Source organism: Glandiceps talaboti, chromosome 16, assembly GCF_964340395.1.
Source record: "Glandiceps talaboti chromosome 16, keGlaTala1.1, whole genome shotgun sequence".
NCBI lineage: Eukaryota > Metazoa > Hemichordata > Enteropneusta > Spengelidae > Glandiceps > Glandiceps talaboti.
The window spans coordinates 14,129,012-14,156,082 of record NC_135564.1 but is presented as its reverse complement, the minus strand read 5'-3'; the positions used below and the strand labels follow the sequence as shown (position 1 = coordinate 14,156,082).

Sequence of the window (27,071 nt, the reverse complement as noted above, 5' to 3'; positions counted from 1 at the left end):
GAAATATAGCTTTTGGTGGTCTGTAACAGTCATAGCGAAAACTCTGTTAATAACGCGAACAGAATGACGGCTGACGGCACTGAACTAATTTCGTTCAGTCACTGGGTGGACCAAAACAAACTCCGTGAGCTTAGTCCGTCGACAGAACTTGAAAAGAGTGGTACAGACGGCACGAAATCTACCGTGTTGTTACCGCACGATGTTACTGACGGCAAACGATTGAAACTGGCAATCAGAGGTGGGGAATGGCCTGCAAGTCATTCAATACGTCACAAGCTTTGGCATGAAGTGTGCTGCAACCGAACAAACCCAACAGCAGCGGCAGCCGTGTATGTAGAAACAGCAGCAAATACTCAAGGTGAGATATTTTTTTTGTTGTCAAACAATTAAATGCCAGAACGCATTTTGAAGATTTTGTTACTACAAGATGAATTTACTTTACTTTCATGCTGTGATTTTTTAATTTTTTAATTTTAAATGTTTATATTTGTTTAAACCAAAACTTACTTGGTAATGATACTGTACAGGAACTAGACTAATTTCATCTAATTCCCATTCAGAACACTTGCCTCATATCATGTGACGTCATATCGTAATTTAGCCTAGGTGAGGCTAAATTAGTCCTGCTTGCATACGGAGTAAGTCGTCCCTTCCGTCTTGTTGAGCGAAACGCTTACAGCGTCAGCACGCAGGACTAGGGCGAAATAAGTATGAGTTGTTCGAATGTTAACATATGGATAGAAAACTGTGACAAAACAGCTAAATTTAGTGTTCATGCAGTGTTTAAGTTAATTAAAGTTCATAGTTCAAGAATCAAAATGGAACAAGTTCAAAGTACCTGCAGACTTCAGTCATTAAATAAAAAATACAAATACAAAACAGTGTAATTCATCAAATGGGATATACCTATGATACATACGTCTAAATATGTTATGATTCTTTTTATAAAAATTAAAACATAGAGAAAACATTTCTCCACCCTTTGAACATATAGCAACCAAGTAAGTTTACAAAGTGACAACTGAGTTTGGTTAAAAGTGGTAACTAATAGGGTTAAAAGATAACTTTACATTTCAATAATCAGGTGAAATCTACTTGTAAGAGCCTACAAAATATTGGGCCCCATGATTGATTAGTCACAATATGTCATAATTAGGACAACACTAATCTAATGTTTATTTTATAATTTAGTCATGCTATCTTGTTGCTCTGATCCACTTAGGACTCACCAAGTGTAGAATTAGCAGACCGTACAGTCTGTATGTGTATTTGGGGGAGGGTAGGGGAGGGGTAGGGGGATGTATAAATATAAACTTTTGTTAAGTAAATGTAGTCTGTGTATATGTATCTGTGTCTCCTCTAAAAATCTATCTATTTCTGTTGACAATACCAGCATCAAATTGGAAACAGGAGTTATTTACAAACTGTATCATGTATGTGTGTAGTGTACCTGAATATTTGAAACCAAATCAATGTCAGGAGTACAAACTATTAGCTAAATGGTTGTAATTTGGGGAATTAACTCTTTACAGCTAAGGGTATATTATTGAAGGTTTTATATTTCAAGGGATGCATAACCAGGTGGGATAATTTTAGGACCAAATATCAGGTTTCTGTACATACAGTAGACATTTAGTTTGTAACATGTATGATGTAGCATTTCGACTGCACTATTCATGGTGCATAGTTTATAACTTGTTCATGCTATCCGCTCTGATCCACATGGGACTATTATAAATCTGTCTGGAGGTAGCAGACCTTACAGTCTGTGTGTATATAGTGTCACTTGAGTGTCTGCACTCACAATGTGAATATTCTAATTCTGATGTGAATATTAAATGTCCTCGTCTCCCCAATCCACAATTACAGTCACCCCCCCCCCAAAAAAAAAAAAAAAAAAAAAAATCTTTGATACAATTTGTATAGCTGCCGATTCCTTTATGCTAGCCACACACATTCTTCTTCGTTATTTTAAGAGCATTGTCGAGTTGATAACTTGCATTTCTCCCTTTGCTCAAAATTAGAAATTATACAATTACTATTGATGCAAACATTTTTTTTTTAGATTGTAAGTAAAGCAGTGTTTCGAATTCAGTTTCTTCGTTGGTAACTCATGCAACATAAGATGTATTGATTTTGTTGAATTTAAATAATGTATGAGCCCTGCAATATTGATCTAGCACACAGATCACAGTCCCTTGATCTAGTCATATAATAAACACTGGCAAAGTATATATTTGAAAACACAAGCTTGCAATATTTACAATTATAGTTACTTCTCAGAGTGTGTAGCCATGTATTATAGTTAGTAGTGATGTTGACAATTTTAGCATTGTTAATCAAGAATAAAACAAGTTAGGAGGTTCAAAGATATCAGGTACATGTACTGCCCTAGCTCTAAATATGTTACACATACTGTATGATATCATATGATATATATCTCTAACCGCATATCTTATGGTTTATATTACCACAGTTCATGATATCGCATAATATATCATGTATATATCTAACCATTCTTATATCAAATGCAAAGAGTGTTACAGGGCTTGAAATAAACTTTTTACTTTGGTACTAGTCATAGTGGGCTACCAGTTGGTTGCCCAAGGATGGTGACCAGTAGTCCCATACTCCTGAACTGAAAACAGAGTTCCTCTGTTGGAAATATGTGTGTTGTTAAAATACTTTTATGTCTGTAAATCTTCCATTCTTAAAGTCATTGCATAATCAGTGGTCGTCTGAGTGGGCTACCAGCTGCAGTTTATGGTAGTCCCATGGCAAGTATTGGTAGTCTGCACACAGGACTACTGCTGATTTCGAGCCCTGGTGGTATTACAATGTGTAATTCATTACATGTATCAATAATAAAGCAACACTTTGAAATATACATGTAGATGAGTCTAGCAAACAGATAATTCATGTCTCGATTCATACATTAATTTTGATAAAAGACTCTTGATGCACTATACCGTCAATACAAGTAATCTTATCTGTTACTATTAAATATGATGTGTGTATCACATTGTCTTATCAAATCATACATAGAAACTAATCATAACGAAACTTGATATACTAATACACAGATTTTCTATTAACACTAATAGTACTATAGAATCAATGTGTACAATGATTAAGTAGCAATGTTAAGTGGATGACATCTACTTTCCGTTTCAATAGAGGGCTTCAGTTTGTCTGAAATATGATTATGAATAATAATGATTGTATGGCCTTTTGACAGTCAGAGTCTATTCACTACATCAGTTATATAACACTAACAGATAAAATAAGATTTTATAGTCCATTCAAACATTAATCATAAGGCTCTGAATTAAATAGCTTGTTTGCCGTCCTTGAATTTCCTCAAAACCTATCAGGCAGACAGGGACAAAATTAACAAACACAGAAAGAAACCACAATGCTAGCATGTCGTGTAAAATTCACTTTTCTGTTGATCCATTTTCTGTTTGTACATGTACCCAAATCTACTACACTGGTGAAATATAAATGTCAAATTCCAAAGTTGGGTTGCTTAAACAACTACATGTCGATATATGATATATATAGAGATATGTGTAGTTGTTCTGACGATATTTGAATAGTCTTTCCATTTACAGTAGTATGAAGTATGGCCTTTACGTGGAAATTTGAGCAAAACGAAATGTGTTTTTCTTCTAAATCTACCAACAAACCTAACCACATGCAGACGACAAACAAGGAATTTACATTTAGTTGATGGTACTTCATATCAAAACTATAGATGTCACAGACCCCTCATCATTACTGTACTTTAATTATCATAACTATAGCAAACAGGGCTTGAAATTAGTAGTAGTCTATATGATCTAGGGCACATAGACTACCAAACATTGTATCTAAACTACCAAATTAGCAGTAGTCCAGGGTACATAGACTACCTAACATTGTATCTAAACTACCAAATTAGCAGTAGTCCAGGACACATAGACTACTAAACATTGTATCTTGACTACCAAATTAGCAGTAGTCCAGGACACATAGACTACCAAACATTGTATCTAGACTACCAAATTAGCAGTAGTCCAGGACACGTAGACTACCAAACATTGTATCTAGACTACCAAATTAGCAGTAGTCCAGGACACATAGACTACCAAACATTGTATCTAGACTACCAAATTAGCAGTAGTCTAGGGCGTATAGACTCCCAAACAAATCACAATTAGCAGTAGTCCAAGACACATAGACTACCAAACATTGTATCTTGACTACCAAATTAGCAGTAGTCCAGGGCACATAGACTACCAAACATTGTATCTTGACTACCAAATTAGCAGTAGTCCAGGACACATAGACTACCAAACATTGTATCTAGACTACCAAATTAGCAGTAGTCCAGGACACGTAGACTACCAAACATTGTATCTAGACTACCAAATTAGCAGTAGTCCAGGACACATAGACTACCAAACATTGTATCTAGACTACCAAATTAGCAGTAGTCTAGGGCGTATAGACTCCCAAACAAATCACAATTAGCAGTAGTCCAAGACACATAGACTACCAAACATTGTATCTTGACTACCAAATTAGCAGTAGTCCAGGACACATTGACTACTAAACATTGTATCTAAACTACCAAATTAGCAGTAGTCCAGGGTACATAGACTACCTAACATTGTATCTAAACTACCAAATTAGCAGTAGTCCAGGACACATAGACTACTAAACATTGTATCTTGACTACCAAATTAGCAGTAGTCCAGGACACATAGACTACCAAACATTGTATCTAGACTACCAAATTAGCAGTAGTCCAGGACACGTAGACTACCAAACATTGTATCTAGACTACCAAATTAGCAGTAGTCCAGGACACATAGACTACCAAACATTGTATCTAGACTACCAAATTAGCAGTAGTCTAGGGCGTATAGACTCCCAAACAAATCACAATTAGCAGTAGTCCAAGACACATAGACTACCAAACATTGTATCTTGACTACCAAATTAGCAGTAGTCCAGGGCACATAGACTACCAAACATTGTATCTTGACTACCAAATTAGCAGTAGTCCAGGACACATAGACTACCAAACATTGTATCTAGACTACCAAATTAGCAGTAGTCCAGGACACGTAGACTACCAAACATTGTATCTAGACTACCAAATTAGCAGTAGTCCAGGACACATAGACTACCAAACATTGTATCTAGACTACCAAATTAGCAGTAGTCTAGGGCGTATAGACTCCCAAACAAATCACAATTAGCAGTAGTCCAAGACACATAGACTACCAAACATTGTATCTTGACTACCAAATTAGCAGTAGTCCAGGACACATTGACTACTAAACATTGTATCTAGACTACCAAATTAGCAGTAGTCCAGGACACATAGACTACCAAACATTGTATCTAGACTACCAAATTAATAGTAGTCCAGGGCACATAGACTACTAAACATTGTATCTAGACTACCAAATTAGCAGTAATCCAGGACACATAGACTACCAAACATTGTATCTAGACTACCAAATTAGCAGTAGTCCAGGGTACATAGACTACTAAATATTGTATCTAGACTACCAAATTAGCAGTAGTCCAGGACACATAGACTACTAAACATTGTATCTAGACTACTAAATGTATAGTATTGTAGTCTGTTAGACCAATGGAAACAAATGGAAAATTGTAGCTGAAACAGTTCACTTGGAGAAATTTGACTACCAAGCCCAATAATTAAATTCGAGCCCTGGGTCACCGTCACTAAATGCCACTGTGACATCAATTATTGTATTATAATATAGATACAATATACATGTTGCTGCCACTGGCAAAGTCCTTTCACCATGTGTATAGTGATCGCAATACCGTAATTGTAGACACATGCCACAACCCATTCATCTCATAATATGATATTACAACTATAAAGATAGATACCACAGCCCATAATTACGATGTCATAATTAAAACATTGCCTTTCTGGTCACCACTTACTATGTAGTAAATGATATGTTCCAATTATTATTAAAATAGGATTGTACCATCATATATACTTTGTATCATGAAATATTTATAAATTGTGGTTAGGCATGTCATGCAATCTGTAACCTTTTTTATGGATAATTTTTAAAATTTTATATGTTTGTATTTCAACTGCATGTTTTAGTATAGTAATCAAACTATGTTGAATCATACCCTGAGTAACTAGTATGTATGTACACTATCAGATGTACATAGATGATATAAAATGACATTATAACACTGGTAAACGAAACTGTGAATATTTTGGGTGTGACACACATTTTCCATTATCATGTCTGTTTGAGTATTCTCAACCATATTTATAACATGTGTTGATGTTGGTTTGCTCTGAAACAAGTTTTATATTAAAACTATGACATAATTGTGTGTGTGTTTTGTAATCTGCAGGATTGTAATCAAAAATGAGGCCTCAGTTATAGACTGTGGTTATATTGTCATTCATGACTTGAAGGTTTCAGATCTGTAGGTGCTTCTCAGTCTCATATCACTAGTAAAATACCGACTGAAGTGTTTTTAATTAATATAGTGGATTTTCAAGTTACGTTGAGTAGTTTGTCAATAATTTACATTGTCAGATTAGGATTTCAATATGGATCTGAAAAAAAACAATCCATTATCTGCAGAGTTTAGAAAATGTTTGTTCTGAATAAAAGATGATCCTATTTAAGATAGTAGTAATCTAAGACTGTGGGATTCAAACATTGGGTTTGAAAGGCTGGGGTTTCAATCCACATGTTCTTGTATTAGTGCCATCTTGTCATTGGAGCCATGAGGATTACATAGGATTATTTATTTGTTGTGGACCAACCATTTTAAAATTCAACCAGACAAGTGCTTTTCATGCTTAAATTTCAATCCAAATCTGAACTGGGCCTCAATGAAATATCCAGTTTGACTAAAGATTATTACATTTGTCTATAAGAATATCTAAATGTTATTATTCAAGCAATATTTTCTATTTTTGTTTCAGGTTGGCAAACCCACATACCGGCTTTTATAGACAATGGGTATATAATGACATATGCCCTTGGTACGGAAGGTAGATCCTTGGTGAAGAAGATACTTTGTATAGTAGAACACGTACATACTGATATCACATATTGTCCGCTACTGCCAGCTGTAGCCAGTCTTTTGTTGCACTATATGAGTGAGGAAGAATGCTATGCTAGTCTGGCCAAGTTACTGGCTAGTAAAACACCCAGGTATATGACACAGACCAGGACAGCCTTCCAAGCATCGGTTTTGACATTCAATGATCTGGCAAAGAAGTATGCTGTAAGTACATAATGTAGTTTGTTATTTTCTGTGAATATTAGAGTTTGTTGAAAGTCGCTATGTAGATGGGAAAAGGGTATTTATTTTGGATATTTAGTTTAATTTTTGATTTTGTCGAAAGTGGATATGGATGAGAAAAGTGTATTATTTTGGATTAAAAAAAAAAAAATTTACTATGTTTTCGTACTAACTTGAAAAAAATCTATGGGGAATAATATAGTCCAAGTCTGGTTTTGTAACTCAGAATTAAATTGCAGAAAATTGAAAAATGTGTAAAAAAAAAAGAAAAAAGTATGATGTACTGTAGTGTCAGGAAGTGATTTGTAAGTAAACTAGACACACAAAAGTAATTAATGCATCACATCCAGTCTTTGCATGTGTCTTTTGCTTCCCCATATAGTTGCATTTGAAATGTCATCATGCATAATATATGTGGAAGTGACAGAAGCAGGCATGACATAATTCTGACGCACATACTTCATTGAATTAAAGTTGATGCATTTCTGAAGTTACTTGATAAAATGCCATTCTCCATTGTATAAGCTCTCTATAATAAAGTTATAAAAATTGGCAAATCTGGCTTAGAAGAGAGGCCTTCTGTACACTGGGGCTATAGCTGTGGCATTAATTGGGCAAGGTTAAAGAGATAAGGAGCTCCTAACTTGGTTTATTTCCCAGAGTGCCTCACCCCCAGTGTACAGAAGGCCAGATTGCCAATTTTGTAACTATTTTAGAGAGTTCGCACAGTGTAGAATTATGACTTTTTTGGGTCCCCTAAGGAGACAGAAATGCAGCTATGATAAAACCAGTCTCACCTGTGTTCCCCATTTAAGTACATTTTAATGAGCATTCGATTAGATGCAGACATTATCTTGAGATTAGTCAGTATCATTCACTGAGTATTACATGATTCCGATTCTGAATAATTCACAGGGGACTGACTTAAATGCCTTCCTTTATGTCAAATTGATCTAATATTTAGAAGGAGGGATTGCAAGGAAGTCATAGCTCCCGTAAGACACCATAACAGCTTTAACTTACAAAATGCAAAGAATGTAACGTTTAAAAGACAGGAAATGACTCCCATGAGGGGGAAGTATTGGATTTAAAAGCCAAACGCTGTCTGTGACAGTACTGTGAGGTTATTACCCGAAATCACCTGTAAGTTTGTGCGTATCACAATTCGTGCCAAGTCCGGGTAGTAACACGAGTCAGAAGATTGTCACTATGCGCAAGTATAAAGAATAAAAGGTTAAAATGGGAAATTACTCCCGTGAGGGAAGTATTGGATGATTTTAAAGCTGTAAGCAGTTGATTTTTGATATGTAATGGCCTATGACAGTAATGTGAGGTTATTACCTGATATTACCTGTAAGTTTGTTCAAATCACAACTCATGACATTTCCATGCAGTGACGCAAGTCAGAAGATTGTCACTATGCGCAAGGACAAATAATATCAGGTTAATATGGGAAATTACTCCCATGAGGAAATAAAAGTGTAGGATTAGTCTAGAAAGCCATGTGCAGTTAATTTTTATATGTAATGGTCAGGGTCTGTGACAGTGCTATGAGGTGTTTTTTTATACCTGAAATCACCTGTTTGTTCATTTTTATCACTGCAAGTATTACGTCCATGGAGTGACAAGAGTTGAAAGATGAGTGTCAGTCACTAAACACAAATAACATGAATGGCAATATTCAAATTATTCATCAGTAGTTAAATTCACTGATGGTGAAGATTGGCTGCCATTTTGTTTGTTTTTAATTTGCGATGACAGTGTCTTGTCCAGTCAGAAAGGTGTTTCCTAGTGACATGTGAATATCAGGATGTCATGTTAAACATATCAAGAATGATTAATATTAACACATGTATATGACAAATTTACAAAATTGACTCAAACTGGTCACATGGAGAAGAGTGTCCAGTCATTCTCGCAAACCAGTTATTATTTCTACCACTACATTTCGAAATATATAGTGGTACACCCACCTCCTGTGGGAGGCTCATTAAGAATGTTGCCGTAAACAGGCCATCTTTTACGACGATGTGTCCAGTCAGTATCAATAATACTAATTAGGTTTAGGTTAGGGGGCCCTTACTATTCTTATCACTAACCTAACTGCATCACACCAACTTAATGCTACCCCTAACTCTCTAGTTTGATGACAAATCTGACAATTTTGTGTTGAGTCAACTGTTGATGGTCTACACAGAACACATACGTGATTTACATAAAAGTGAATGGATGCAGTACATCAGATCAACATAATTATCTGTAGGAAAGCAGACAGTGGGCATGAAAGTGACTTGATTTGATATGTTTATTTTGACAGGATGCAGCACACCAGCATATCTGTAGGAAAGCAGACAGTGATCATGGAATTTACAATGAATGGATGTGGTGGATTTTTAAATATTTGCCATTTACACATTTGGTGAGTCAATTTTTATATAAAAAAAAACCCCCTAGGATGGACAGTGTGCAAACTTGTAGGTCGATCTGTCTTAGAAAAGGCCTGCTGGACACTTGGGGCAAGATTTTATCAGAAGCAAACAAAGATAGGAGGTTGCACATGTCAATGAAACAATGCCCAAAGTTTAAGTCACCTGTGAGAACAAAGGAGAAGCTCCTAACATTGTTTATTTCCCAGAATGCCTCACTTCAGTGTGGCGAAGGCCTCGTCTAAGCCAGACCAGTTCACTTTTTAACCCTGTTTTAGAGATATTGCACGATGCAGGATTGGTAAAAAAATGTCTTTTCTGGGTCACTGTAGTATAGATAATGTAGCTAAGATACAATAAGCCTCTGTCACCTTTTAATGTCGTATCCAGTCAGTACAGTGTATTTTTCTAAGGTTTGGGAACCCTGGTCACAGAGGGAGAAACCTGGTGAATTCTACATGGATTTCCATAATTGCTAAATTTTAGAATATCTGTGGAACCCAGGTAGATTGTTATGTTACCTACATTAATACATTTTGCACCATATTTACTAGAAAGAATGCAGTATACAGATTGAGTCGTAAGATAATGTCGCATGATGTATATTTTTATATAATCTATAAATTAACAAATCTCAAAGGAAAATTTTGTTGAAGCATAAAATGAAAAACAAATGTAGCCCTTTGGCTTATAATAAATGTTTATGAATTTGGAAAGGATGTCTGTGCTGTTTAATTTCCTGAACTGAATGACTAACATCACAGATTACGAACTATGACTAATGCATCTTAATAAAGAATTTTGCACAAACATGTTATATATTCCTTCAGAAACATTAATTTTTACTATGGGGTAGTGATTTATCGTTTTTTTGTACCTTTTAATACAGTTTTAATGTAGAGATGCATGATAAGCAAAGGAAATTTGTATGTTGTTGTTGTCAAGGCAACCATACCTTTTTTGTTGTCAAGGCAACCATAACTATGTTATCATCATAACAACCGTACAAGGATATTGATGGGAGTGGAAATTGATTTCCATACTAAGCCACAGTTGAATGCTGTGATACAAATCAATACTGCGCTATGATATATATAGTGTAGTGTAGAGAGATACTGCCAGCAAATATTAGGTGAACTCTCAACACAGAGATGTTTTAATTCCAATTCATTCACTGACTAGTGAATATAATAGACGATTGGAAAAGATCAGTGACAACATGCAAGTAGTCACGTACTGCAGCTGATTAAAAAACTTGAGGTGTCTGCTAGCAAATCAATGTCTACTCAACTGCTTGCACATATATACATACATACAGACATACTTGATTTTCTTGATTTCAGTTTGTCAGTTTGTCAGTATATACATGCCATACTAGGGATGTACATAGATACCTGTACTTTTTTCAGTTTGTAGAAGATAATGAAATTGTAACTAATCTGTTCTCATCACATTTCAAATATACATGCCTGATTTTATTTTTTTTATGTTTTATCATTTTGTAAGCACAGGATTTTCACAAATATCTGAATGTGACACATTTCACTTGAATTTGTTGGTTTTTACGTTTTTTTGGTTCCTTGGTCACATAAATTGTATAATTATATTTGCATGGAGGGTAAAAAGATTTTAAACCTGGCACTAGGAGTCAGATTTTCATAATTTATTTATAAATATAATAATATATGCTATGGTTTGTAGGTTAGACCTAACAAAAAAAATTGTGTGGTTCCGATTACGCTCAATTTTAGAATAGGTGGGGTTGGTAGATTTTTTATTTTATTTTTGTATAATATTTTTATATATATTTTTCATATGGGAATGTCTAATTCAGGTAGTTATGTTTTCCATTGTTTTCCATATGGTCTCTGTGTTATTGGTTTCTTTTCATCAGATGTACAGCCATTACAGATTGGAAAAATAGTTTTATATTGTCTTCTTAAGTTGATGTCAGTTTCCGCATCCACTATTTCTTGTGAGACTAACCTTAACAATTTTCACAATTTTAATTCCTTTTTTCTCGAATATGTTAAAAAAAAGTATAGGGGTCGGCGTGAAAAACTAGGTGGGTCGGGTTAGAAGGATGGAGAATAGAGATGACATTTTGGTAATTTGGCTAGGAATTAGATTGTGGTTGTGTCTTCATACGCATTTTTGTCGTCTCTCTGTAAACGGTAAAGGTGGAAAACAAAATATTTGCGATTTCCTTTAAAAATGGCATCGTGTAAACAGATCCTTGTAGGATGAATTTCGAATAGAAGTTAATTAACAGCTATTACAGGGATTTTTAGTAGATATAAATGAAAAATAAATGTCCAATAATTGGGCATTATAGATTTATCTATTTTAGACATGGTATTTATCAAAATTTTGCTAATTAAAAATATTAATTAATATTTGGCAATTAAGAGATGAGATATTAGTTTTGATTGAATTGGGGATATATTGACAAAAAATATATTAATGTTGAATACTCGGAAATGAGATTGATAAGTGATTGAATGGACTATGTTACATAACAGAGTCAACATGCTTTGTATGAATATGTCGGTTTAGACGTGAAGGAACGTGTTTCGGTTGATTTCAACGTATTCAGAAAAATGTAAAGTCTAGTGTTCTGTACACTTTGTGAGAATTAAAGTGAATTCTCTGTGTACATCAAAGTGATTGCAATGTAGCATTTGACATTTACAATGCCATCGTTGTCTAGGAGATAATGTGATGGCGTGTGACATCTTTGCTCTTCAGTACTGTGTATCCGTGAGAGATAATGTGATGGCGTGTGACATCTTTGCTCTTCAGCACTGTGTATCCACGAGAGATAATGTGTAAACTCTTCACAAGTTTCACTGTTTTAGATTCCATGAGAGATAATTTGATGACATGTGACATGCTCACAACTATCACTGTGTTAGTTTCTATAAGAGATATGTGATATGTGACATCTTCACTCTTCATAACTGTATCCAAGAGATAATATGAGCTCTTCACAAGTTTCACTGTCTTAGATTGTGTAAGAGATAATGTGATGACTTGTGGCATGATCTTCACATCTATCGCTGTGTTAGTTTCTATAACTTAAGTGATAATGTGATGGTATGTTAGATCTTCACAATCAATACTGTGTCAGTTTCTATAAAAGATGTGTGATGACGTGACATTTTCAGTCTTCATCACTGTGTATCCAAGAGATAGTGTGACATCTTCACAACTTTCACTGTCTTAGTTTCTATAAGAGATATGTGATGGCATTTGACAACTTCGCAAATTTCACTGTGTCAGATTCTACACAAGATATGTTATGGCATATGACACCATGATAATCATGATCACTGTGTCAATTTCTGTAACAGATATGTGATGACGTGGCATCTTCATTGTTCATTACTATATGTATCCAAGAGATAATATGAGCTCTTCACAACTATCACTGTGTTAGCTAGTTTCTCCACAAGATATGCTATGGCATACAATACCTAGTAATGATGATCACTATGTAAATTTCTCCAATAGATATGTGATGATGTGTGACAACTTTACTCTTCATCATGTACCCTGTATTCAAGCGATAATGTGACATCTTTACAACTTTTCACTGCATTAGTTTCTATAAGAGATATGTGATGGCATGTGACATTTTCATACTCATCACTGTGTTAGTTTCTCCAACAGCTAATATAAGAGCTTCACAACTATCACTGGGTTAACTGTGTTAGTTTCGAAAATAGATGATATGATAACATGTTAGTTCATATCAACTAACACTGTCAGTTTCTGAAGTATCATATGATGGCATGTGACAATTTCATACTCATCACTGTGTTTATTTTCTCCAATAGCTTATAGAAGAGCTTCACAGCTCACTGTATTGTATTAAAGTGTGTTAGTTTCTGAAATAGATAGTGATAACATGTTAGTTCTTAACAGTTTCAGAAATAATATTATACATGTATGATGACAGTGACGTTTTCATGACTTTCATTGCGTTTATTGTTTCCAAAAGAGATAATGGGCAATATGACATTCACTCTGTATCATTGTCAGTTTCTCTTTAAGAGATACATGTAATGTGATGGAATTTGTTACCTTTACAAGAATTACTTTAGTAGTCTGTTCACATACAATGTCGTTTACCATGCTGTCGCCTAACAGTGTAACACACTGGTTGAGGAATGAGAACTTAGAGAAGGCTGATAGGGCTGGACAAGACAGTCAGTCTCACTATAGCTGCATAGCAGTTTCTCAAAAGAGATAATGCAAGTAATTGTCAAGTAGTGGCATAGAAAGTATTAGATATTCAAACAGTTATAATCAGAAAGATGAAAATATAATCTCTGTTAAAAAGCATTTTATCATTAATTTTTTCACGTTATATAATAAGCCACTGACCCAGATGTACATATATACAGATTGTAGAATATCTAGCCTGTATTCCATGCTAGATGTCAAAAATATTTTAATGTCTAGTGTAACTAAACATGTATGCTCCATGTATCACATGATGATGATATTTAACATGAGTTTTACTACCCGTATTAAGAAATAAAATTTTACAATGTGAACTGTAAAATATACGAAGGTTGATTACTAGGTAATGGGAGTCAGCATAGTCGAGTCTGACCCCTTACAGACATTGGAATGTTATAATTAAAGCAAAGTAACTAGAGGGTAGTAAATAGTATAAAATGAATAAATAGATACAGCATATCAGTTACTGGGTATAGTCTTATTGAGTGTATTTTTTAAGAGAATTTCAGAAACACATTTTTGTATGTATTTGTAACCTTTTCATAATGAACTCTGTTAGAGTGAACATTTGGTTATAATAAACGCTCTCAATTCCACAAACTTGAAATAGAGTTCATGCTTCACTACAAAGAATATCTGATATGTAATTAGAACAACCTTGTTCATGTCTGAAAGTGAGCCCCAAAGTTACTGAAATTGAAACTGTATTTGTGCTTGTAAGTGATGGAAAGAAAAAAAAGGAGAAATTGGAAATAACTAAGAAATGCAGTCAAGGGCATGGGGAAAAAGAAAGAACAAAATGAATTGTCAGTGAAAGTGTGTCAAGATGCATATGGATTACATGCAATTTTAATTTGATTAATTAACAGCAAAAAAATGAAAAAATAACAAGGAAAAAAATCAGAAATGATTGAGAAATGGTATCAAGAGGCATAAGATTACAAATAATTGTGATTAGTGGGTAAAATATGGTGAAAAAAGAACAAAGGAAAAAATCAGAAATGGTGTCAAGAGGCATTTGAAATATAGTAATTGCAAGCCAATATGATTGTATGTTGTTGGTGTACAGCTGAGTGGTACATGTACTGTATTGTCAGTAGGGATTACAGTGTAATAACTATGTCTCTCTGGTATGTATGTAGGATTTACAATTATAGACATGTCTGTCATGTCAAATACCACAGATAGACCTGCATAGTGTATTCAAAGCACTCTTTACATATCACCTGCTACGTTACGTAGGTACTCTATTTCTGTGCGTATCTATTTCTAGATCGTACACATACATCAAGATTTTGATTAAAGAAGGACTGTCTGGTAATCGCTGGTTTGTTAACATTTCATGGTTTTGGGGGAATTTTTGATTCAATCACTCTCTACATGTCACCTGCTACATTACTGACAACTGTATTACTCTATTTCTATATACATATATCAGTTCTAGATTGTACACATACATTGTACATCAATATTTTGATTAAATGACTACCGATAATCTCTGGTTTGATAAATTACTATTTCACGATTTTTTTAGGAATATTTGTATTCAATATCTCTGTACATGTTACCTGCTACAATATATACAACAATACAGTGTGTTTGAGTTACTCTATTTCTATGCATATATCTGTTCCAGGTCATACACATACATCGATCATTTTGATTAAAAAAAAGGACTTGTCTCAAGTTTTCATTAATTCTCTTGATACTTTAGGCAAATTTTATTCAAATACATCTCTGAAAGTCAGTAAATACTCAAATTCATTTGCTGGCTGCAAGACAATCTAATCCAAACTCAGGTTACACAGATTTCTACACTTCCTATTACCAGGGTACCCAGATGTACGAATTACAGTTATCTTAAAAATCTACCAAATTCAAATTGATATTCAATCAGGGTGCTTTAAACTGTTAGCAAAATAATACATGAGGGATGGGAACTATGCATGAGCCTACAGACCAATCCAGTCACACCCCTTGTGTTGTTTGTATGGATGAGTATATACATGTAGATACATATACAAACATGTAGTATATTCAATAGTATACCCTATCATCATCCTTGGGCTACCACTTTCTGAAATCGGTAGCCCACTAGGACGACCATAGAAAAAAAGTTACTTTCAAGCCCTGATACAGGCCTGTATATTCATATATACATGTTTATAGATAGTTATTCCTGAGTTTAAAATTATATTTCATTTTCTCATGCATGCATGTGTATTTATTTGTTTTTTGTTTGTTTATTTGTCTGTTTGTTTATTTATTTGTAACACTGCTCCTTGCTCCCTGTGGGAAAATGTGCATTGTTCAGCAAACTGGTGTCAAACTGAGCACCTCCCTGGGTGAGTTCGAACCCTTAACTGCAGTGGTGTGAGGCACATGAGCTGACAACCTGATATCGAAAACCAATTTTTACAAAGGTTGAGAATTATAAACCAATTAAAACAACAATGAGATCGAAACTGTTCATGTACATACTGGTACTTGTACATGTAACAAAATGATACATGTATTAATTTGTGAAATTATTGACGCGAAAAATTGGCAGGCAGCAGTGTAGCTTGAAACTAAATGTAAATGGATGAGTATTGATTTTTAAAGAGATTGTGAAATTCAAATAAGATTAGAATGGCTAGCTTTTATCATAAACATCAATACATTATTCCTGTACTTGTCAACCAGATTGTAAAAGCTTTATTTTATCAAATGAAGCAGATACAGAATTTTATTAGTCTGAGTCTATTGGAAATACCCCAATAGCCTTACTTGATATTATATATCACACTGTCATATATTGTACATGTACATATACAAGATGTATTTACCAATGATAAATTGTACCAGTGTGCATGCATAGTACATGTACTAGTGGTTTTTGCACTGTCTTGCAATGGAATGCATTATTGCATAACTGTATGCAAATTGTATGCAAATGTAGTCCGGTCATTCCTTGCACACAAAATCGCATGATTGCACAGTATGATTTTACAGAACTTTGCTGTTTTGGATATTAAACTTATGTAAATTGTAATAATAAGAGAACCCTGTGCCACATGAATTCTAGTGTGGGTACTCAGGGGTATTTGTAGTGTTTAAACTTTTATGCTGCACTTTCACTTGCTAATGTCATGAAAATATGACTGTAAAGAACATTGCCACACTTGCGAATTACACTCATTCACCATGGGGTTTCTGTATGTCATAGATTACATAGGGATAGTGATAAGAGCTGATTGTTGGCACTAACAATCATTGCCAATGTTGTTCATTTTTTCAACAATTGATCAGCTACATTTTCAGTAATTCTCCATATAAACTGATATGGTGTATTTCCATCCGTACCAAAAATTAGCCCCACCACTGTGCTTGACTTATTGTTCACTCAAGTCAGACAGTTTTTATAAGTGCATACATACATGTATAAAGTACTCTATATTACAGTTGTAACATTCTGTATATTGATGTCAATATTTTACCAACCACTTTCCTGCCAAAGAATGAGTGTACATTTCCTGCCAAAAGTAGTAGTTCAAATTTGTCTTTTTCAGTAATTTTATATATATAAATATCTTGATTTTAGATGTAATTAAGGTGGCAAAATTATGCTCACCTATTCATATACTCAGGAATTTTAATTAAAAATGTTGTATTTCACAAGGTTCAAGGTTCTCTGTAAAAAATTATAAATGTAATATATATTTTACTGGGAATAATGTGAAATTTCTTATCAGCCATTGAATTTAGATTGTGAAATTCATAGACACAAAATATATTTGCAAACATGCATGGTTTCCCCAACGAGAAAATTTGATTTTATTGGGTTATTAATATTAAAGAAGACCGAGAGAGAGAGAGCGCTTACGCTGAACAAAATGTCTGAAGGCAAGATTGGATAATGGAAGAAGCACAAATTAGATAAAAATGGAGACTGAATAAAAAACTAAATCATGGAAGCGGATCAAAAATGTCATTAAATAATTGATAATGTTCAATTTTGAAACATGAAAGCACAATTATTGTATAGTTGGTAAATGGAAGTCTATCATACGCTTCACTACACTCCAAAGCTTGTGATGTTGAAAATTCTCTGATCTCGGGTACTCTGTTCTGTACACATCTGGAGGCTCTCTAGACTTCAGACATTTTATTTTTAGAATGCAATATCCCAGTAGACATTCTAGTACTGTGGAATGCACATAGTATAGTATTAGTATAGTTTCATTCAGACATTTTTATGTAATGGAAGGATGATAGTTATTTGACATGTTCTGTTTAGGGATGAGATGCTGTAAATTAGTGTGTTTGTCAGGATTGAATTACTTGTTAATTGTGAAGTAAAATAATCTACTAAAATTTTTTTAAATAAAAAAATCAAAATCTTGTTATAATTTATGTAATAATATTATTATATATACCAGACTGAGTCTTTTTGTTAGGTGTTTTAAGTATGTAAATTCTACCTGAGTACCAGTGTTGTTTCCCCAACAACTACATGTAAGTTACAAGTGATTTTACCACAGGTTTTAAGTATGTAAATTCTTCCTGAGTACCAGTGTTGTTTCTCCTATAACTAATACATGTGATTTTACCACAGGTTTTAAGTAGGTAAAAGCTACCTGAGTTCCCCAGTCATTTATTGTGATTCCCTGTGGATGGTAGGTATAGATCAAATCTACCTGAGTTCCCACCAGTGATTTTGCTACTGGTAAAGTAGGTGAAATATACCCAAGTTCCTAGTCATTTTATCCAGGTTTCCTACCAATGATTTTGCTATGGGTGGTATGGTATGTAGGTAAAAATCTACCTGAGTTCCCGAGTTATTTTACCAGGTTCCCCACCAAAATTATGGTTTCTTGTACAATGTGTTGGACAAACCATGTGCAAGTGTTACTGAATTTACCCTTCTCTGTACCAGTTTTTCCAAACCTAACTATCAAAAACACTGTATACTATTACTATACACCATCTGTGTAATGTAACTTGACAGAATGTACTGTACTATCAGTGTTCCCAGTGTAAAATTTGTTGTTATGGCTCAAGATGATAAAAAACCTAGCTTTGCTTGTGAATCACCACATAGCAAAGGTAATATGAGAACATCAAATTTTGGTGTTCCACAAGAAAATTGATTCTCAGTGTTATTTATTTAGGAAATTTCAAATAATGTTTTCTGACACATCAAATGAATTGCTGTCAGTGCTACTAATAAAACAGTGGCATCTATCATAGAGTGAACAAGACTAACATAACAGTTTACAGTCGAAAACTCGCAGCTTATCAAATTATCGTGTGTATTGGTTAAAATTTTAGTAGTCACATTTCAATTTCAATTTGTTTTAAAATGAGTATTAGACATGGTCTGTATACAGAGGATGTCTTCCATTAAAACTATATATGCCTTCACCTATTAAAGGATCATTATTTTGAAAATGTCAGAATTTCGCATATATATTGTATGAGTTGACATTGCAGGAAAACTGCTATAGGAAGGTTCATTCATCACTGCTGGCTGTATAATAGGAACTCTTATCTCCCAATGCCAGAGGGAAAATATAAAATAACTTGTACAGTTTTCTTATCTTTGTATGTCAGAGTACTGCTCCAATCAAATTGAAAACACATGGCTTATCTTAAGTCATGCATAACTTTTGCATACATTGTGTAGGCAAGGCCCCTGGTAGATAGATCGAAACCGTAACGTTTCAGTCATTTCAAATCTGTCATTCCAAAGTGACGGATATTTCACTATGTAATTGAGTTATGCAAAAGTTGTGTATGTCTTTGCATAATGTGACTGAACAAAGTCGGTAGTAGATAGATCGAAACATCGCAATCATTTACAAGAATGTAAAATTTGTCATTCATGATGGAGTGACTATATTTCACTGTAATTGAGTTATGCAAAAGTTTTGCGCATCTTTGCAAATATTGTGTGAACAACAGTGGTAGTAGATAGCTTGAACCGTTTAAAGTCATTTCAAATATACTCTTCCAAAATGACTATATTTCACTATGTATATAAATCGATATTGAGTTATGCAAAACTTTTGTATGTCTTTGCATACATTGTGTGAGCAAGGTCCATAGTAGATGGATTGAGTTGTTCATTTCAATTCAAATATACCATTCCAAATTGACTATTTTTCACCATGTAGTCAAGTTATGCAAAACTTTTGCATATCTTAGCGTATCTTGTGTAGGCAAGGACCCTGGTAGATAGATCGAAACGTTGCAGTCATTTTCAAATATACCATTTCAAAGTAACTGTATTTCACTGTGTAATCAAATTATGCAAAACTTTTGTATACTAGTATCTTGCATAAATTTTGTGAACAAGGTCCATAGTAGATAGATTGAAATATTGCAGTCATTTCAAATTTTGCCATTCCAAAGTGACTATATTTCAATATGTAATCGAGTTATGCAAAACTTTTGTATATCTTTGCATACATTGGTCCGTAGTAGGTGGATTGAAATGTTGTAATAATTTCAAATCTGGCATTCCAAAATAACTATATTTCACTGTCTAGTTGATTCGTGAAACCATAATATACTTTCTATTTTGTCTCTCTTATTCTAAAACATTTGATAATTTCAGGATAAATGTGAAATAACGTACTTTTAATCTTCCATTTCACCTTACTTTTATAGATACTATATGTTTTCCCAAGATGAATTTTGTACATTTCTAAAAAAAATTAATATGATAATGTATTGATAAACAAGTTGTTATGTGTTGTGGCACACACTACTTATGTAGGAATGAACCAGAAATCCTTTTTTCCTCAATGTGTAAAATATTTTAAAATTAACTTCAAGTATATGTAAAGCACGAATCATGAATTTGTGTTTCACTCTTTTAACAGATTACAAAACTACTTGATGCAAGGATGACACAGAGATCTCCCTTTTTTGTTTGCCTGCATATCAATCATTTCAATAACTTTCAGTTCTAATAAAATTATATATAGCATAGTTCTTTGAAGCATTTTATCATTTTTCACCAACAGAATTTATATTCTAATTGTAAAATATTTATTTTACAGGTGAGAATGATGGACTGTTACCTTGTAGAGGGTATCAAAATACTCTATAGGGTGGCCCTAGCAATAATTATACTGTACAAGAAACACACCCAAGGTAAGGACATTTTAGACTACAAAATACTCTATAGGGTGGCCCTAGCATTAATTATAGTGTACATGACATATACACAAGGTAAGGACATGGTAGATAATCTTGACATTGAGTATATTTTACATAAATTATTGGTATGGTAAGGAAATAATGAGAACCACTGTTTAACCTAATGTGTAGGTGTTCATGTTTTGGTTTCATTTTCATCATACATTAGGTCTCAATCACACCTTTTGTTCATTACAGTAACTATGAAATATAACTTTAATTTTATTTTGTAGTTGTGTGTTGGGTAAGGTGGAGATGGGGGTAGACTGAATGATCAGCCATTGGGGGTGGTCTTATCATCCCTTTCCACAAACTGTTAGTGGAAGGGATGGTAAGGATGCCCATGGTGACATATCTTACACTTTTTACAGTGTATTGTGTGTGTGTGTGTGTGTGTGTGTGTGTGTGTGTGTGTGTGTGTGTGTGTGTGTGTGTGTGTGTGTGTGTGTGTGTGTGTGTGTGTGTGCGTGCGTGCATGCATGCGTGCGTGCATGTGTGTAGGAGGGAGGAGGTGTAATTCATTTTATACAGTCATCACATCTTATTTGCATGTTACTGTTACATTCCATTTTCTGTGTGCGGTGCATTCAAACTCATTCACACCCATGTCAAGTTACTGTTATATTCCAATTCATACTTGCAATTCATTAAATTTCATTTTCACTAATTTGTACTACATCACCACTATAATCAATATTACATGTGTGATTTATTAAATATCCTCTGCACTTTTTATGGCACTGTTACCATTACATTACAATTCATAGTATATTGTTTCTTTCAAAGTCTTCTAGAAACAGACATCTTGCCACCTCCTCATGAAAAACTGTCTATGCGTTTGTATATTAATTTAGGACGAACACAGAATCTTGAACCAAGTGAACATATCTCACAGATCAAAAGTTTTGTTGGCAATATACCAGTATCACCTGTAAAACTTCTAAAGGTACGTAATCAGTGGCTTAAAGGGGAAAGATAGCTTGTGAATGCACTATGAATAAAAAGTCAGATTTTAGACATTATAATCATTCACTTTCACCTATCAGTATGGAGCTAGCATTGATCAGAACTAAGGAAGAAATGACTTTTGCCATGTGAGGGCATGCTGCATACATTATGCATGCATTCAGTGCATTCAAGGTTTGGAATGGAAATAAAGGTCCTAATTGGTCAGTAAGTTCCAGGATAAAAGCATGTTTTAGCCCTTAGAGGGTGTGTTACATTATGTGAATGCCTTCAGTATGTGAATGTCATTGATGCATTTAAGGTTCAGAAAGGAAAAGGTCCTGATTGGTCAATAAATTGCTGGATGATAGTATGTTTTGGCCCCGAGAGGGCGTACTTCATATGTGAATGCCTTTGGTGCATTCAAGATTTAGAAAGGAAGAAAGGTCCTGATTGGTCAATAATTTGCTGGATGAGAGGGCGTACTACATAATTATGTGAATGCCTTTGGTGCAGAGGTCAACAGGAGGGAGAATACATGTATCCAACAAAGTATATTGCAGTCAAAATACTGTATATATTTTATTTACAGACTGCTTTCAAGATCAAAGGTTTGTCAATATCAGTTGTCAACAAATATCAACACAGATATGAACTAAACCTAAGAAAAACGAGCAGTGGTCGGAAACATTTCAGTGACAAAGTTACACCATTACAGATTCCTGATATCAACTCATCATGTGTTAGTCATACACAGGTAAGTGTTTTGTAGTTATAAAATATCAATTTAGTGATAAAGTTACTGAAACACCATTACAGATATCAACTTATCATATGGTAGTCGCACACACAGGTAAATGTTGTGTGTATTAAAGTTATCATTAGAATATCACACGTGTACATTTTTACTCTAAGCGTTTTGACCCAGTTGTAATTTTCAGCCATACAAAATATGCGTGACAGCTGTTCTGTATTTACATTCATCTGTTGTTTTAATAAAAAAATTAATTACTATCTTCGGCACTCTATACTTTTAATAACTATCTTAGGCAGTCTATAATTAAACTTTTAATTACTATCTTAGACAGTCTATAATATAACTTTTGATTGCTACTAGGCAACCTTCTGATGTTAGATTACAATACCAGTAAGTTGGATTGCACTCCAATGGCCAATTTGAAATCCAAAACGAGCATGCCCTGATGCAAAGGCCTGTGGGAATATACATACATAGTAGATGTGGTAATATTTAATCAGGGCTGATCAATAAAGGGTAGCGCTTCTGCAAGAGTCTGGATAATGAAAACTAGTTTATTGTGGTTACTACAAAGAACATGACAGATTGTTTAAAACAGTGATGGATTCCTGTTTATTAATGAATGATGCATATCTTACAATGCACCATTCAAGATGGCAGCTTAGATGAATTTATAAGTATCTACCAGGTATGTAACGTTGAGTGTTGAGCACTTCCCTGCGCAGTTCGACGCTCACTTTGCCATTTTCAACAAAAGTGAGCGTTGAGCACTTTGACGTTCACTTTGTCAATTTCGAGGACCTTGCATACGTCCATCTCATATACTATTTGACAATATATCTCTGTATCAATAGTTACAGACAATTTGGCGTTGGCTTCCCGACAGAATGGCTGTCAAACAACCTGTACTGCTTTTTACAACAGAAGAACATGGCAGTAGTATACGTGGTATGTTTAATAGATGTGAAGACGAAGAACCAACTATTCTAATAATAAAAACAACTTCCGACAAGGTTAGTTGAATTTTTTTTTTATTTTGAGAATAAGCAACAGAGGCCAACATACCATACTGCTCATAGCTGAAATTCACTTTGTTTTGTCAGACGAGTTATTGAAAAACAGAACAAGAATGATCTAGAAGATGAAATTAGCTGTCTTCAACTTCAGATAACTGGATTTACTTATGAGGACTTACGAGAGAACTCTAAAGAGAACGCAAATGAACAGTCACAGAACAAGACGTCAAATATTATAATAATTTAGATCTGTTCAGTTGTTATTCTAAGACAGCTTCACACTTTTACACAGTTCCAATATTATTTCACCTTCCTAGTAGCCTAGAAACTTCACTTGGTTACTAGTCATTTTGAATACATCCTCTCAACACTCACTGAGTTTTAATACTTGAATTCAATATTATACTGTAATTAATGGTGCACCAGCTAGAAAATGAGCCAGAAATTTTTACTGGGTTTTAAATCTACTCGCTGTGTCAAATGACATCAGTGACATCATCACATGATCTGAATCAATTGAGAAGAATAGAGATTGTGTGGTTAACATAGAATCAGCCAGCATCAACGGGAAAGGTGTCTTTATTGGACTTTAAGTTGGTTGAGACATTGGTCTATGAAATTGCACTCTAAGTTTAGGTTGAAATACAGAATCATTTGGCAAAAGTCTTAAGTGAGTGTGTTGGCAAGACAAAGTCAAAATGAACCAAGCTTAAAAGAGCTAGGCTACCTTCCTAGCCACGTCTGGAAACTTTTACCATATTCATATATTTTGTCACCATTGCAGGTAATTGGTAGTTATTTATCAACCATGTGGAGTGATAGGTCAAATACTGATGGAAAGAGTTATTTTGGAACTGGAGAGTGTTTTGTGTTTACTTTGACGCCAACTGAAAAGAAATATGACTGGGTTGGTATCCATGGCGATACATCAAGAGCTTCCTCATTATTTATGCGAACAGAAGCTGACGCAATTGCCATAGGTGGAGGGTAAGTAGATGTGAAGTATACCACACATGTACACAGATACATACTGACACACACACACACACACACACACACACACACCATATATTGGATATTTTTAATATTTTCATTTTATAGAAGTATCCTGGATAGACTGCCACTATATTATATCTAACACATGACATTGAACAATTAAGAAATATAGTGCTATCTCTCTTCTTCTCCTCTTTCTCCTTTCAATCAGTCTCCCCACTTTCCCTGTTTGTGTATATGTTGTTGTAGTTCTGTCATTTTTTTGTTTCTGTCTGTCTGTCTGTCTGTCTGTCTGTCTGTCTGTCTGTCTGTCTGTCTCTCTGTCTGTCTGTCTCTCTGTCTGTGTTGATCTCTCTCCGTCTGTCTCTGTCTCTATCTCTGTCTCTATCTCTGTCTGTCTCTGTCTGTCTGTCTGTCTCTATCTCTGTCTGTCTGTCTGTCTGTCTGTCTGTCAGTCTGTCTGTCTCTGTCTGACTCTCTCTGTCTGTCTGTCTCTCTCTCTCTCTCTCTCTCTCTCTCTCTCTCTCTCTCTCTCTCTCTCTCTCTCATTTATTCTACAAATACGTGAGAAATAAAATATCATGTCTCTTCCCATTCATATCATAACACTAATCCAGTCACATCATAGAAGACATGAAAAATACCTCAATCTGTGATTTCCAATGTGTATCACTTTCCTGTATACACGTGTCTTACATAGATATTCTTGTCTGTGTCTGTATTACAGTGGTATGGATGCTTTGTATATTTACAATGGATTGGAGAAAGGAATGACAGGACAAAGTCTAACATTTGGTAATCCACCACTCTGTGAAACTGACTTTATCAGCCAAGTTGTAGAAGTAATTGGTTTCAGAGATCATATATGAAAATCCAACGACTGCCATGCAACGATAGATAACCCCATATATAACCACACTCCACTGCTCAATTCAAAAAAAGGTGCCATATTATATATATATGGAACAGTCATATCAAATTTCAAGTAAATTATGTTATTATCAGTATTTCATAGATTTTGTATGATTTAAAATGGCCATATTGATGAGGATTGGGTATTTATTTTGGATTTTTAATTTATAAAACAATTTTATCATAGAGTTCTACTTGAAAAATCAAAGTGAAACAACATACACCAATTCCTTGTTTGTAACTCAATAAATTGCAAAAGATTGATATGTGTGTAAAATGTTTGTTATTATACGTACAGTTACAAACATTTTACACATATATGAATCATTTGCAGTGCATTGAGTTACAAACAAGGACCTGGCATATGTTGTATTTCATTGATTTTTTCAAGTAGGAAGCCATGATAAAAATGTTTTATAAATTAAAAATCCAAAATAAACGCCCAATCCTCATCAATATGGCCACTTTAACATAATTATACATACACCAGCTAGATAGTAATGATACTGTATAAGCTTACTTTTAGCTCACTGCAATTATCATGAATGTGATGTCACTACAATTTTAACAGTTAGGGTCTATTTATTTACCTAGTTATTTTTTTTTCGAGAGTCTTATTTACTAAGTACCAGTAATTAGTGTATAATCTGATATTGCTATGCAAACAGAATCCAAAGATGTGACATCATGTTTAAATTAACATGCTATTCGTGGTGGTTGAATAACATTAAATTTCTTCTTGTTTATAAACTGTATTTCAGGCACATTTTCTATGTGGCATTTTTGGCTTGTTTTGTCAGTTTAACAGCTGATTTCCATCATTAAAATGATGGAAACGCTGAAAGACACCTGTTTAAGTCAGAATTTAATTCATAGAAGAAAGACTGAAAGGCATCAATGACAGAAATAGTTTTTACTGGAATATCCAGGGACCAGATGACAACCTAGCTAGACTGTAAGATATGTTGTGTTGCTCTGTCGCCCTCACTGACCTGCTTCGGTGAAAGAGGTTGATCAGTGTGTGAGGGCGCCCTGTACAGACTGGTGACAACCATCCTGAGTAGTGCATGCACAACCCTTGAGTCTGCACATATAAACTTTGTATGGTAAGGCATGTGATGTATCTTACATTATGATATACTGCAGAATACATTCCCAGCATTGTAGCTAGGTATTGTAGTATAGATGCATCACAATATAGCACACAATAATATTATGTTGATGTATAAAAGACAGTGTGGTCAGATAGGGAAGGAATCATTCCAT

At 34.3% G+C, this 27,071-nt stretch overlaps 1 protein-coding gene across 1 annotated transcript; it reads left to right on the top strand.

Annotated features, from left to right (window-relative positions):
* On the top strand, positions 1–25,859 carry LOC144447585 (TBC1 domain family member 24-like). Its single transcript, XM_078137661.1, has 9 exons — positions 1–358; positions 6,995–7,299; positions 9,635–9,736; positions 21,041–21,134; positions 22,034–22,125; positions 22,717–22,881; positions 23,736–23,894; positions 24,682–24,884; positions 25,621–25,859. Exons 1-9 carry the CDS (start codon positions 64–66, stop codon positions 25,760–25,762), a joined length of 1,557 nt encoding a protein of 518 aa, XP_077993787.1. The 5' UTR covers positions 1–63; the 3' UTR covers positions 25,763–25,859.
* Positions 25,860–27,071: the final 1,212 nt, after the last annotated feature.

Coding starts and splice junctions, on each gene's coding strand:
- LOC144447585 (XM_078137661.1), top strand. CDS start 64: ATGACGGCTGACGGCACTGAACTAATTTCGTTCAGTCACTGGGTGGAC. Junction 7,300..9,634: donor ATCTGGCAAAGAAGTATGCT/GTAAGTACATAA, acceptor TTATTTTGACAG/GATGCAGCACACCAGCATAT. Junction 23,895..24,681: donor TAAAAACAACTTCCGACAAG/GTTAGTTGAATT, acceptor TCACCATTGCAG/GTAATTGGTAGTTATTTATC.